Raw genomic sequence first — 14,824 nt, forward strand, 5'->3', positions numbered from 1 at the left:
TCAGCGCTGTGCTTCCTGATAGAACGAAGCCGCAGCACAGAAGGATGGAGAATCTTTTCTAGCCATTTGCCATTTTTTGGTGCCGTGTGACCATCTTCCATGTGTGCAGACTCACCAGAACCCAGTAAGAACACTGATTTTAACCAAATACGTGACCTTGATGCTTTGTTCTTTAAGAGGGTGGTGTGAGTCAGTAGACGGTGAGTGTGGGCACCAAGGCCTAGGGAGCTGCACCCTCTGAGGGCGCCTGCTTGTTTCTCTAGGCCTAAGAATTAGGTGTGGCCTCCAGCTCCTGGTGGGGGTTCCCTCATAGCTCAGTCGCTAAAGAATCTGCCTGTAATGCAGGAGACACTGGGTTGGATTCCAGGATCAGAAAGGTCCCCTGGAGAAGGAAATGGCCACCCACTCCAGTATTCATGCCTGGGAGATCCCATGGACAGAGGAGCCTGGTGGGCTATAGTCCACGGGGTCGCGAGAGTCAGACACAACTTAGCGACTAAACCACCACCACCAGCTCCTGGTTATTTGCCTGCACAGCCCCATTGGGCCTTAAAAGAACATGTCAGCTCCTTAATGTTAAATTTGAATATGCAAATCCACTGAAAGATAAAAAATGAAAAGCTCTGTGTCCTAATTTATTCTGCAGAGAGCATTCTCAGAAATGTGAATCAACAGAAACTGTTTCCTATCATCGACAGAAAAAAGTGCTGACTGACACCTTCACTTTATAGATAATGAGCTCTTTGGGGAAGTTTTCATCTTTCAAAGTTTCCGGGAGCTATCCAAAAATCTGTTTCCTTCCTCTCCCTGCCCTTCCACCCAAACTCCAATGACCACATTATCTCTCTCTCTTTGCATCTCTCATTTACTCAGTAAACATCACGATATAATGGAAGGGGCTTAAGCTGGCCCTTTCATTAGGTATCTCTTATCAAGTGTCAAAGCATTGAATTTGAATCACAATACATATTTAATTGATGGTGAGTATTTCTGACTCAAAAAAGATACCCTGAAGCTGTATGCATGTGTTTGCATTCGCTTCTAAGCATGTATAACCCGGATACCAGGGTGAGTATCAAATAGGCAGAGGGTAACAGAAATTATTGGGATTATCTATCTTTGTTACTAAATACTCCAGATTCTTTGTCCTAATAGAAGAAAAAAAAAAAAAAGTGTGTGCAGTAAAGTATCGTTCTCTCTTACCTTTTCTTCTCTCAAGTGCCTGTTACATAGATGTGTTTTTTGACTTAGGTCTTATTAGCATTTGAGGAATTGCCTTTGGGGCAGTACCACTTACTAAATTGTTCTGATGCTTTAGGAAAAGGAAAACCATGGTAACCAGATGTAGGGTATGATTATTTGCCTCTAACCTGGCAAAGTGTTGGGTTTAACAAAAGAAGCTTAATAGAAATGTTCAAATTGACCCTTCTCATCACTTGGACTGCTTAGTGCTCAATCAGTCTCTCATTATTATCAGAGTTATTCGAGCAAAGGCAGCAGTGATGGTGTTTTTCATAATCACTCCTTGAGCCAAATGTAATTTGCAATTTGTAGTATTGTATTATGAAACAATAATGCATTAAAATGAACCATGCAAGAATTAAGAGCACAGTGGTAAAGAAAGGATTCAGAGAAGTAGTTGGCTGGAAGACTCTCTCAAAAATCATGTAAAGTGGACATGGCTGATTTCAGTGCCAAATTAAGCATTTAGAAAAATCAGAATTGTGTCTTGTTGTTACCTTATTTAAGTGTGCGTATGTGTGTGTGTATGTATATAGATATAATTCATTATAAAGTCAGTGTAGTAGCTAGGAGGGGAAACAAATTACTTTGTATTTGCATTTTTGGTGTTTTGGGTTAATGTGGTTTGATTGCCTGTGTGGGTATGTTTTGAAAAAAAATGAAGTATATCAAACCTTATAAAAACCCTGTATGGAGCAGTCATTACTGATTGACCCCTTTTTACAAAGAGGGAGTTTATTTACTACAGAAAATATATTGTGTGGTCCATGAACTAGCTGATGTCAGGGAAGCTTTAACATCATAATTAAGATACACTTTCACCCATCTCCTGTCATTTGACTTGAATGCCTCCACGTATAGATTATGAATATTATTTCAGGTTATTTATGTAGTCATCTTATGTTTTGAAAGATTACTGTGCTTGCTTTTTTTTTCCCCCCCTTAAGACTTTATATCTGGATCTCACGCTTTCTGGTGTGTGTGTGTGTGTGTGTGTGTGTGTGTTTGGTTTGGTTTTTAAAATCTTTGGAGTTTATGATGATGCTGGTAAAGTCAAAATTGATACTGTGCTAGGCTCAGTTTCTTAATTGCTTTACTATTTCCTGGTCTGTATCCTTCCAGGACTCCTGCAGTGTCGGGTTACTAGGCATATCTGGGCATCCTTGATTTGATAACACAAGCCCCACAGGGGAAACGTGCTTGTAAGGACACTTAGTGGGAGTCCCAAGAAGGGCACGTTGTCCATTAAGGGACCATCTCATTTCTGAAGGCTGTTCTAGCTTGGTTGAGTAAAAGCTATGTTTTCTTTAAAAAAAAAAAAAAAAGTCACCTATTTTTTTCCTGGATGCCAAGCAACACAAATTTCGTTTATTAAATCTAATCAGACTAGCGCTGATGAAAACCGTACACAATCAAATAATGATCCTCAAGTTTGTGAATTTCCTTTTAAAGAGAACCGCCGCTACACTGCACTGGCTTAAAACAGCATCCTATTTGACAAAAGCACTATCGAGTTGTCATGTACACTTTCCAGGGCTGCTTCTCATCATGGTTGATTACCAAGATGTTTTTTGCCTAAATGGGAGCTTTTTCTGCTTTTCCTAATCAGATCTGTCTTCCCTGATTCATCTAGCATCACCACAAACCACTGCTGAGCAAATCAGTACATGATCATGGTAGCAATTTCTTTAAATGTCACTAAAATATGAAAGATCCTGTATTGGAAAGATACATTGGAAAGTTGGAAAGGATTTTTTTTTCTCATTGATAAAATGGAGGCTGAGGCAAAAAAAAAAAAAAAAATAGGGCCAGACACCATGAACCCATTATTATACAGAGAAGTACACCCAGTGACTTCTTGCTATTTTACCCTCTGATTGGGTTTGGGTGATTTGACCCGCTTCTGCTGTTGCCTGGCAGGATTTGCATGTGTCACGCAGACCGCTTTGACTTCTAGAGTCATTGCACTTAGAAATGTTGGAATGTTCTAGAGATGGGGATGTGGCCGTTGGTGTGATCCTTTCCAATGGTTAGGATCAGACCCACCCCCCTTTTTTTTAAACTTTTTATTTTGTGTTGGAGTATAGCTGATTTACGATGCTGTGATAGTTTCAGGTGGACAGCAAAGGGATTCAGCCTTACATAGAGGTGTATCCATTCTCCCCCAAACTCAAGGAGCAGTTCTTGACCTTGAGTCTGGACTCCTGGCCTCCATAGAAAAGTTCATTTGGGAACAATGTCTCCTGGACCTCCTTGCTGCTGGCAAAGCAAGATTTGTCTCAGTAACTTCAATGAAGATGTTTGAACCAACTACTTTCAGTACAAAGGCATAGAGTGGCTAGCTGTCTTTGGTTCCTAAAGCTTTGGAGGTGGCTGAGTGTGGTTATAAAGAGAGCCTTAGGCTGGAGTCCTGGCTTTGCTGCTTAGTGGCTAGACTGCATGTGCGCTCAGTCGTGTCCAACTCTTTGTGAACCCCATGGACTGTAGTCTGCCAGGCTCCTCTGTCCATGGGGTTTCCCAGGCAAGAATACTAGAGTGGGTTGACATTTCCTTCTCCAGGGCATCTTCCCAACCCAGGGATCAAACCCACATCTCTTACATATCCTGCATTGGCAGGCAGGTTCTTGAGCACTAGCGCTATCTGGCAAGCCCCAGATTTTCTGTATTCTGTGTGTGCTCAGTCATTGAGTCGTGTTCGACTCTTTGTGACCCCATGGATTGTAGCCCGCCAGGCTCCTCTGTCCATGGGATTTCCCAGGCAAGAATACTGGAGCGGCTTGCCGTTTCTTCCTTCTGGGGATCTTCCTGACCCAGGGATCGAACCCAATCTTCTGCGTCTCTTGCGCTGGCAGGTGGAGTCTTTACCACTGAGCCACCAGGGCATGGCTCTTAGTTGCTAGATGACCTGTTAAATCACTAAATCCCCCTTTGCTTCCTGAGGTTTTCCCTAAACAGGAAGGCTAGAATACCTGTCTAATATGCTGGTTGTGGGAATCAATAAGATCAAGTACATAAAGAAGAATTCAATAAATTCTAGTTAAGTGTAATTAAATGAGCAAAAAAGCCTTCAACAGGTGCTCAATTATACATCTCACATAGGATTTACAGAGTGAACTTCACTGGTCTGGGGATTTCATTTTCTCTAGAGGGCCCAAGTTCAGAGCCCCCAGGGTCTCTTAAACTCAGTGAGGCAACTTGAACTCTGCTCCTTCCTTGCACGCTGACTTTGGACAGCTCTGAGTGCATACCTTTTGGGCGTCAGTTTCCTTGACTGTCAGATGAAGACATCAGACAAGGTGGACTCATCTCAGGGCCTCTGTCTTCAGATAGATACGCACATAGAGCTTCAGTGCACTGGGACAGGAATGCACAGAACAGCCTGCAGAGACACATGGCTAGATGTTTATTTTCTTCAGCTAAAGTTTAGAGAAGTTGATTTTTAGGACTTTAAGGCAAGTTAAATTGAGGGAAGTCACTGCTCATACCAAGAATGTGGGGAAAGATTGTACCAGAATCAATCGAAAAAGAGCTTCTAGAGAAACTTGGATCTAAACCCATTTACGAAAAGTATGACTCAAAGGGGGCTTCCCTGGTGTTTCAGACAGTAAAGAATCCACCTACAATGCAGGAGACCCAGGTTCAATCCCTGGGTTGGGAAGATCCCCTGGAGAAGAGAATAGCTACACCCACTCCATGTTCTTGCTTGGAGAATTCCGGGGACAGAGGAGCCTGGCGGGCTACAGTCCAAGGAGTGGCAAAGAGTTGGACTAACTGAGTGACTAACACTTTCAGTTTTTTCACACGACTCAAAGGACTACAGAAGAATGAGGTTAAATGCTGGTGAGGTGATTTTGCTTGTGTGAACATGTGCCTTGCCCAAGGCATGCAGGTTTCTCATGGTGATGCAGGAATGCAGGACAGAGTCTTCAGTTTTGCTTTACAGGTTCTTGAACTTGGCCCACTGGGTAGCTGGCATCTCCCAGGGATCCTTAGGGCCCTGGCACATTGTTATAGCAAGCAGTGTTCAAAGATGGTGTAGCACAATGGCTGTACCGCACAGGTGTCTGCCAGAAACTGGAAATTTCCAGAAAGAGATACCGAGTTCCTGGAGAAAGGAAGTGATTAAAGCACATAATGGTGCAAGTATGCAGAAATGAAGGGCAAAGCATATGCAGAAATGAAGGGCAGGGGATGGAGTCAGATGACATGTTGCCCGCACCAGTGCAGGACTTGCTATTGGCTGGGGACAGGGTCGCTTGGGGTGTGGGTGCACAAGGCTTCTGGTAGCTGGTACTGAATGTCTGCCATTTTCACTTCTCTCCTCAGCCAAGTCGCATCATTTAACCTATACATTTCTCAGGGTAAATAGGAAGACAAATCTTTATAGCAAAGCACTCCTTAGACATGAAGACCTCGGTAATTAGCAGTGAGAAATACCAGATTTCTAGGTGACATTTCAGTGAGGTTTTTGCAAGAAAATCTTCTTTTAAAAATTATTCCTCAAAACTTACAAGTTAATTGGTTCTAGTTAGTCTGTGTGTTGATTTTTAAGTATGGCAGCAGATTTAAGACTTTGTTTTTCCTCTTGTGTTTTCAAGTATGATGTTAGGACAAACCCTTTCATTACAAAACTCATTTTATTTTCTTTATAGCAGCCTGTTGTGTGTTATTGTTCAGTCTAGTCCCTCCTTAAGATCTCTGATTTTGAGGAGGATGAAACTAGAGCCTATTGTACTAAGTGAAGTAATTCAGAAAGATAAAGACAAATATTGTATATTAACACATGCATATGGAGTCTAGAGAGATGGTGCTGATGAACCTATTTGCAGGGGAGCAAAGGAGAAGGCGACGGCACCCACTCCAGTACTCGTGCCTGGAGAATCCCATGGACGGAGGAACCTGGTGGGCTGCAGTCCATGGGGTCGCTAAGAGTTGGACATGACTGAGCGACTTCACTTTCACTTTTCATTTTCATGCATTGGAGAAGGAAGTGGCAACCCACTCCAGTGTTCTTGCCTGGAGAATCCCAGGGACGGGGGAGCCTGAAGGGCTGCCTTCTGTGGGGTTGCACAGAGTCCGAACGACTGAAGCGACTTAGCAGCAATGGAGATGCAGACATAGAAAACAGACTTGGGGACACAATGGGGGAAGGAGGAGGGCGACGAATTGAGAGAATAGTACGGAAACATGTACATTACCATACGTAAAATAGAGAGCAAATGGGAATTTAGCTGTGTGAGGGAACCCAACCCAGTGCTCTGACAACCTAGAGGGGTGGGATGGCGAGGGAGATGGGAGGGGTTTAGAAGGGATGGGATGTATGAAAACTTGTGGCTGATTCATGTTGATGTATGGCAGAAACCAACACAATATTGCAGAGCAGTTATTGTCCAATTAAAAAAATATCTCTGATTTTAGTAGCAGTATAAAATATAGGAAGAGTTCAGTGTTATTCATACCACAGAGAGAATGAGGTTAATTTCCTAAAAACCGAAATGTTGGTTGAAAAGCACAAACGTCTTACAGTAGTTAATTTCCCACGACAGCTCTTTCTGTAAAAAAACAACAGAATTTGGTTGCAAGCCATTATGACTGTTGGTTTGTGGGTTTTGCTTTTTTTTCCTCCATTCATCAACAAGTGCACATCTTGCCCATCACCCTTTGCAGTAATAATATATATGGCTGATCTGGCAGACAGCCGTGATCTCATTTGTAGTGCGTCATGGTGGAACCCATTTAGCAGATTACGTGGAGATTACTTTAGCTGAATGAAAGCATTGCTGTATGCTTTGTGAAGAAAGCCATATGTTTAAGCAATCAATTTCACTCTGATAAGACGGGCTCATCCACCGTATCTTTCTGTGAAGGAGACTTCAGTGGCTTGTTGGCATTTTTTTTTCATTGCACCTTTTGTCTCTATAGGGCAGTACCAATAGAGAAATTTTTCCCTATCAATTTTTTCTCAAGCTCTCTATTTGTCTTTTTGTCCCTATTAAAAACAAATAAAGGTCATTGTACTGTATTAATATATCATAAGATTTACCCAACAAATTCTTCCAGAAGTGGTGGTGATTTCTCTTTGAACATATGTATGGGGTAGTCAGAAGGCAGTTCGTGAGACTGATTCTTTCTTGGGAATGGGTTTACTTCCTGGACATATTATTAACAAAATATTTTTTTCAGTTATTCTGTTCCTTGGAAAATGACCTAGTTGAAATTCATTGGTGGCTTTTCAAAGATAATAAAATAAATGTAATTGATATCCTCCAAGTTTCTAAGCATCTTGCTATTAAATGATTGTCTTCATAGGTTGATTACTGATTTCAACTCTGAAGCTGACTGTGTGAGTATAAGTGTGGCTGGAATTTCTCGATGACCTCTCTGTCCCTCTTTCAGGAAGAATTAAGCAACTGTAAATTAAGATGAACACTAGAATAGATTGGCAATTAGAGTGATGAGGATATAGCTACCTGTTTTTTTTCTTTCTTTTTATACTGTAGAATGGTTGGTGTATTTTTTTTTTCATTTACAGTCTTTATTTCCTTCTGTCAAAAAATTACAGCTGAGGGATCCGTTTTTACTCCAATTATCAAGTAATGTGCTATGCTTTTATAGTATGCCTTAAAGAAATCACATAATTTATTAATTAAAGCAGGCATGAAGGGAAATGTCCAAAAGCTAACCTATACACATTTTATCTATGGTTCATTCACTTTTTTCCTATATTAATTTGAATCTATAATTTTAAAAAGGAAAGTATAGCAGTTTGATAATAAGTTTACAAATAATAAAATAGTATATTCTGATGATTGGCAGCAGCCTGAAAAGTAAAAAGTCTGTCGCTAAGTTGTGTCTGATTATTTGCTACCCCATGGACGCAAATACTGGTAGCCCACTGGTATTCTCTGTCCATGGGATTTTCCAGGCAAGAATACTTGAGTGGGTAGCCATTGCCTTCTCCAGGGGATCTTCCCAACCCAGGGATTGAACCTGTGTCTCCTGACTGAGCCACCTGAGAAGCCCCAGCAGGCAGCCTAGGAAACTAATATTTTGACAACAAATACAGTTAAAGAAAAATGCAGTTCTTAAATATGAGTTTGGATTCACAGGTTTTTTTTCTTTTTAATCGTGTATTTTAGATAAAAAAAACTAAAAGTTGGTAGACTGAGTTAGAAAACAGAAACTTTCTTAACAAAATAGGACAAAGACCTTTTGAAAAAAAATATTTTAACAATAGCTAATTAAACTCAGTGTTAGATTGGGACTGAAAATAGCTAAACTGCTTTAAAACATGGAGAAGTCAAGCACCTCAGTTTTCTCTTGGATTATTAACTCAAAGGGCAGACTCTTGTAAGACTAAGCTGTACCACCCACTCCAGTATTCTTCGACTTCCCTTATGGCTCAGCTGGTAAAGAATTTGCCTGCACTGTGGGAGACGTGGGTTCGATCCCTGGGTTGGGAAGATCCCCTAGAGAAGGGAGAAGCTTCCCACCCCAGTGTTCTGGCCTGGAGAATTGCATGGACTGTATGGGGTTGCAAAGAGTTGGACACAACTGAGCAACTTTCACTTTCACTTTGGTTCAGATAGATGATATTGCTGGTGCCATGGTAGTATTTCTCAAATATGATACAGGATTGAATGTATATAATCCAGAATGAGAACCAGCACCACAAAAGAAACAGGTCAATACGGTGACAATGTAATATTTCAAGGGTATTTATGAACTGAGAAACTAAATGGTTAAATGATTTACCTTAGGAATCCCTGTTATAAGCAAATGTCATGCATTAAGATGTGAACTTGACATTTTTCTTAAAGTTAGAAGTTAATGCCTTTTATATTTCCAGATGCCTCAGTGTTGCAGAATTTTCACAATGGGATTCACATGGGCTTTAAATAACATCTACATGCTGACGACACACAAATTAATTTGTCCAGCCCTGCACTCTTCCCTGAACCCCTTGTAGATGCTCAATAAATTTCTGTCAAATGAATGAACATTATGTTTTAGATGATGGCTCCTCCTGAGATGTGTCAGTTGTTTTGGTTTGCTCTTTTGTTAATTCATTCTATCAAGATGGTCATTACGAAATTAAAAGACGCTTGCTCCTTGGCAGAAAAGCTATGACAAACCTAGCAGCATATTAAAAAGCAGAGACATCACTTTGCTGACAAAGATCGGCACAGTCAAAGCTATGGTTTTTTCCAGTAGTCATGTATGGATGTGAGTTGAACTATAAGGAAGGTTGAGCACCGCAGAATTAATACTTTCAAATTGTGGTGCTGGAGAAGACTCTTGAGAGTCCCTTGGACAGCAAGGAGATCAAACCAGTCAGTCCTAAAGGAAATCAAGCCTGAATATTCATTGGAAGACTGATGTTGAAGCTGAAGCTCCAATATTTTGGCCACCTGATGCAAAGAACTGACTCCTTGGAAAAGACCCTGGTGCTGGGAAAGATTGAGGGCAGGAGGAGAAGGAGACAACAGAGGCTGAGATGGTTGAATCGCTTTACCGATTCAATGGACATGCATTTGAGCAAACTCTGGGAGTTAGTGAAGGACAGGGAAGCCTGGCACGCTGCAGTCCTTGGGTTCACAGTCGGACATGACTTAGAGACTGAACAACAACCACAAAAATACTCATTATGTTTACCTCCTAGGCATTATTGATATATTGACAAAAACAAAGGAAAGAGAAAGTTTTTTTATTTTTAAAGCTTTGTATTTATTAGTTTTAAAAGCATGCTACATATTTTCTGCCTTGTAAGAAGTCATTAGTTTCTGGGCTTAGGTTTCTAGGGAGGTTTTTTTTTTTTTTTTCTTTTTGCTTTTTGCGATGGAAATGATCTTCTAATTTCTAAATAACATTAAAATTTAGGGATATGTTTGCTTTGTGAAAGTTAATTTCACAGGCAGTTTTCAATGCCATTTAATGACACAGATAATTTTAAAGGAATAGTGGTGGTGATGCTTTAACTATTTTCTGTTTTAACCTTTTCAGAATGCTTTCCCTTACTTATTTATAACATAGTGTTACTTTAGTGACACAGGAGGTATTCCCGTGTACTCAATGCTGCATATTTGCAATCACATTTATATATATATATATATATATATATATAAAAAGATGTATGCTCCCAACCATTCTAGTAATTGAGATTTCTGTCTCTTTTTTGTTTGTTTTTAAAGATTTTTTTTTAAGTGAACCAGTTTTTTAAAAGCCTTTATTAAATTTGTTACAATATTGCTTCTGTTTTATGCTTTGGTGTTTTCACCTTGAGGCTTGTGGGGTCTTAGCTCCCTGACTAGGGATTGAAACCATGCCCCCTGCATTGGAAGTCAAAGTCCAACCACTGGACTGCCAGCAAAGTCACATTTTTTTTCTCTCTCTCTTTTATATCAGCTTTGATCCTACCCTTTTACTCTTCTCTTTTTCAGTATGATTATCAGCATAAGCCAAATTCCTACTTTGTGCTCAATTGAGAATTCTCAATATACCTTATATACTTGTGAATGTGTAGTTGAGTAACTGTCTATAAAAGAGTTGTTTTTTGAAACATCTGGTGACCAAATCACTCCAGATGAATGTTATTTCTGGGGATGGAGCACATGCCTTCCAGGCAACATGGTCTGGTCTAGAGAAAAGTAGAAAAAAGCAACAGAGCAGGAAGAAGAATGGAAACCAAGTCTGGGGTTTCTGAGGCATTTCGGATACAGAAGGGAACAACATTAGTGTTTTCTTGGAAAGCCTAGAATTCCGTGCCCATCTGTGGAAATGTGTGTGGACTGTTTTTGAATCACATGTTTGTTCCTCATGTTTGTTTTTGATCGGATACAGATTTCCAAGTCAGAGATGCCACATTCAGCAATAGCGTTTCATCAAGTTTAGGAACAGTATTTGTTGAGACTGCCTTAAAGCTTTCAGTTTAATAAGCCCAAAGTATGGTCAGAATGTAAATTATCCTTTTTTGTTTTGAATCTTGCAAATATGACCTTGTTTGTCAGCGTTTAAAATATGACACATGTTGCCAATAAACCTGACTGTGAAAATAAAGAATAGTTGTTTGTGAAGATATCATTAAAACGATGTTTGTGGATTTTCATTCTGTAGTCCTAAGAGAAACCCACTCTGATGCAGACTTTTATCCTCCAGAAGTCAGTTCTATACATTTATGGATTGTGTGTTTAATAAGGATGAACCATAAGGATTTTGTTATTTTTCTGTTGGCTAAAGAAAAACAGCTATGGAGGCCAATTCCAAAGATGGTTTTTCTCTGGAAAGTTGCAATTAAAGTGGATTAAAGTAATCTGTCTGAAAATATTAATACTGGGCAGAAGGCATTGGGGCCTCATTTTGAGGATGCTCACACTTTGTTGAGTGCATAGGTCTTATCCCAGGAGAATGACAATGCATTTTGTATACATTGACAAGTTAGAATTTTTTGTTATCAACAGGTTTGGCAAACATCGAAAAGATGACAAGATTGAGAAAACGGGTAAAATAAAAATACAGGACTCCCTTACGTCAGAAGAGGAGAGAGTACGGATGAAGCAGGAGCAGGAAAGGTAGATTCCAGTTATTTGGGTGGACCTCATTCAAGGGAGGCACTTCTGTTCCTTTCTACTCTTTCTTTTTTTAATATAAAGACATTTATTTATGAAATTGTATTTTATACATTTATTTTTATCTTTCTATGTCAGTCCAAATACTGATGGTTGGGTGAATACAATGTAGAAACAATTAAAAGAAAAAAACCTTATTTTACTTTGTGGCATTGAAATGAATTTTATTGGTTTTGGTTAAGATCTTTGCATAGAAGATGGTAGGGCATATGAGCATGGATATTAAGAGAAAATAAATCAGCATTAACGATCACTGAAAATGGCAAAAATATGTAATATTCTGTCTCATTCACCTATGAGTATATAGTATATTGTAATAATTTTAAAGAAATGTTCATATGGAAATAAAACTATTTGAGTTTTTACATATCATTTAAAATATTTTGATTTTTAGTAAGAATTGAGGAGGCTATTGATTATTTACTATGTTGTTTTCCTATGAAGGCAGACATCTTTTTCCTCCTCCTCTTTTGCTATCATATTTTGTGTGACATTTTTTACTTAAATGTTTCTCCATCTCTTCCTGAAAGATTGTTATCTACTGTTGAATCATTTCATGGTGGGGACCCACAGACCAATGAAATGGATGAAAGGTTACTCTGATCAAGGTTATAAAGCTAAATATCATCCATAGCTAGGGTTGTAACCCAGCATCTCTAAAGCTAAGTCGGCTATTCTTACTATAATTCTAGAGTTGTGGCACCTTTGATCTCATTCTTAACTAGGACAGAAAGAAAAGACAGGCTTTTCTGTCAGAAGTGACTCGTGTTTGGATATTTTTCATTCATCTTTCTTATACCCCTGAGGGTTATGTTTTTGTGTTTTTCTGGAATGGTGTGATTCTCTATTTGTAGCTTCGCAGTTTATAAAATATGTAAGTGGGGAAAAATATGCACTTTTAATCTATTTTACAAAATTGAGTCTATTCTTCCAGTTCTTCTCCAATTAAAAAAAAAGTCATTCCACCTTTCTTGCTTTTCTGACTCTCTCTAATCCTCACCAATTTAGACATCCCCAAACTTAATAAACTCACTATTTTTAGAACAGGACACGTAGTGTTCTCAGTGTTTGAGTATGGCATTTAAGTGTTCAGTAGTATAAACATCTACCTTAAAAGACTTTCTTATCCCTTAAGGAAGAGTATGTACCAGGTAAATGTATGAATTCAGATTTATCCACAGGCAAATATGTGATTTAGTTAGAGAATAATTTAATGGGTAGGAAGAAACATTATACTTCTCCCTATCTTGATGCCAGCTTAGGGGAAGAGTGTCATTAATCTGCACCATTTTTCATATTCCCTTTTTTGCAGTTTAAGATGAACTGCTCTGTTTCAATGCAGAATTCTATCCACGTCATCCAAAATCCTCTATAATGCATAGTCAAATTTTTACAGCCAAACAATGGTTTTACATAATGGCTTCACTTGTATTATTAATTTGCCTAAGGCACAGTTCACCTCTCCACTTTGCTTTTAATCTGCATCTCTACCTCTAATGATGCAATACTTCTGGGAACTAGGTTGGTCCTAATGAATTTACAACGTACAAGAGGCCTAGAATAAAGAATCTTTTAGGGTCAGGGAACAAGTGAATGGTCCATTAAAAAAATCAATTAGCCTCATAATGTAAGAAAACTGTTTGCGTGTTTCAATAACAGTTTTTACAAGTATGTTTTATTTAAACTCATGGATCCTGTAACTGAGCAGGGAAATATATGAGACTCATTGAATTGCATAAGCAATACTTGTTTAGTGTGTGTTATTTTGATAAAGCAATTCTGCTTTTGTAAAACCTCTTTCCTATTCTGTCTATTGGCATTGGCATTGCTCCTTTTGAGAATGAAAACTGCAGCCTCTTTGGGAAGAAGCTGACTGGAGGTAATAGAGAAAACTAAATAAGCCACTGCCTATATTCTCATGACAGCTTTTCCTTCACTGCTGATGGGCAGTGAAACATCTCCTGTAATATTATTTACTACTGTAGCTATTTGAATTCCAAAAATAATTTCAGCTGATTCTATCTAAAAATAGAAAACCTGATATTCCTTAGTTATTAGTTATGTCAGGTCCACATACCAAAATATTTTTTTTTGTCTGTACAAATCCATGAAGCCTGAATATGACTCGATAGAATATTGAAAAATTGAAAGGACAATAAATATAGCTGAAAATGATTTTTTCTACCATGTTAATATCTATTTAGATAGTGAAAGTAAGTTAGATTCTTCAGAGCAGGGGTCTGAGATGGAATTTGCCTTCATTCTTGCTCCCTTCCCTGCTTTTCCTTCCACTTGCTGCCGTCACTGGGAGCTGGGGTCTCGGATACAAGCTGTCTACCGGGAGAAAAGAGGAGAAGGATCCTGCTGTGGGTCTGTCTTTGGGCTTCACCAGCTGTCCCCTGTCAGAACCAAAGCCTCTGTGCCTGAGGTCTCCTCTTCAGAAGGAAAACAGTAAGGGTGAAGTTTGCTGATCCTGAGATGTGCTATTTTGATTTCTAGCTTTGAGCACTGAGCCTGGTACCCTACCTGTTCAGTGATGCTGTTGACAACATTTGGTAGGCCCTATTAGCTCATTTGGGCTTCCCTGGTAGCTCAGCTGGTAAAGAATCTGCCTGCAATGCAGGAGACCCCAGTTCAATTCCTGGGTTGGGAAGATCCCCTGGAGGAGGGCATGGCAACTCACTCTAGTATTCTAGTCTGGAGAATCCACATGGACAGAGGTGCCTGGCAGGCTACAGTCCATGGGGTTGCAAAGGGTCAGACATGACTGAGTGACTAAGTACATTTAGGGACTTCTTCTGGCCTGGAGAATCCCATGGACAGAGGAGCCTGGTGGGCTACAGTCTATGTGGTCACAAAGAGTCAAGACATGACTGAGCAACTGAGCATGCATGCACACACATTAGCTCATTCCACCTCACAAAAGGATGGGGCTCTGATTCCCAAATAACACAGGT

The 14,824-nt window shown here is 39.5% G+C and overlaps 1 protein-coding gene across 19 annotated transcripts in view; it reads left to right on the forward strand.

Annotated features, from left to right (window-relative positions):
• PARD3 (par-3 family cell polarity regulator) overlaps positions 1-14,824 on the forward strand; it is a 597,553-nt gene that overhangs the window by 416,479 nt on the left and 166,250 nt on the right. For 15 of the 19 annotated variants that reach the window (XM_059892900.1, XM_010811174.3, XM_010811175.4 and 12 more), the window contains one exon: positions 11,700-11,810. The exons of the other annotated variants lie outside the window; for them this stretch is intronic. In XM_059892900.1, coding sequence (XP_059748883.1) covers positions 11,700-11,810 — 111 coding nt within the window. The remainder of the gene's footprint in view (positions 1-11,699; positions 11,811-14,824) is intronic. 19 annotated transcript variants of the gene reach the window in all.

The sequence above is a fragment of the Bos taurus genome, chromosome 13 (genome assembly GCF_002263795.3).
Source record: "Bos taurus isolate L1 Dominette 01449 registration number 42190680 breed Hereford chromosome 13, ARS-UCD2.0, whole genome shotgun sequence".
Classification (NCBI taxonomy): domain Eukaryota; kingdom Metazoa; phylum Chordata; class Mammalia; order Artiodactyla; family Bovidae; genus Bos; species Bos taurus.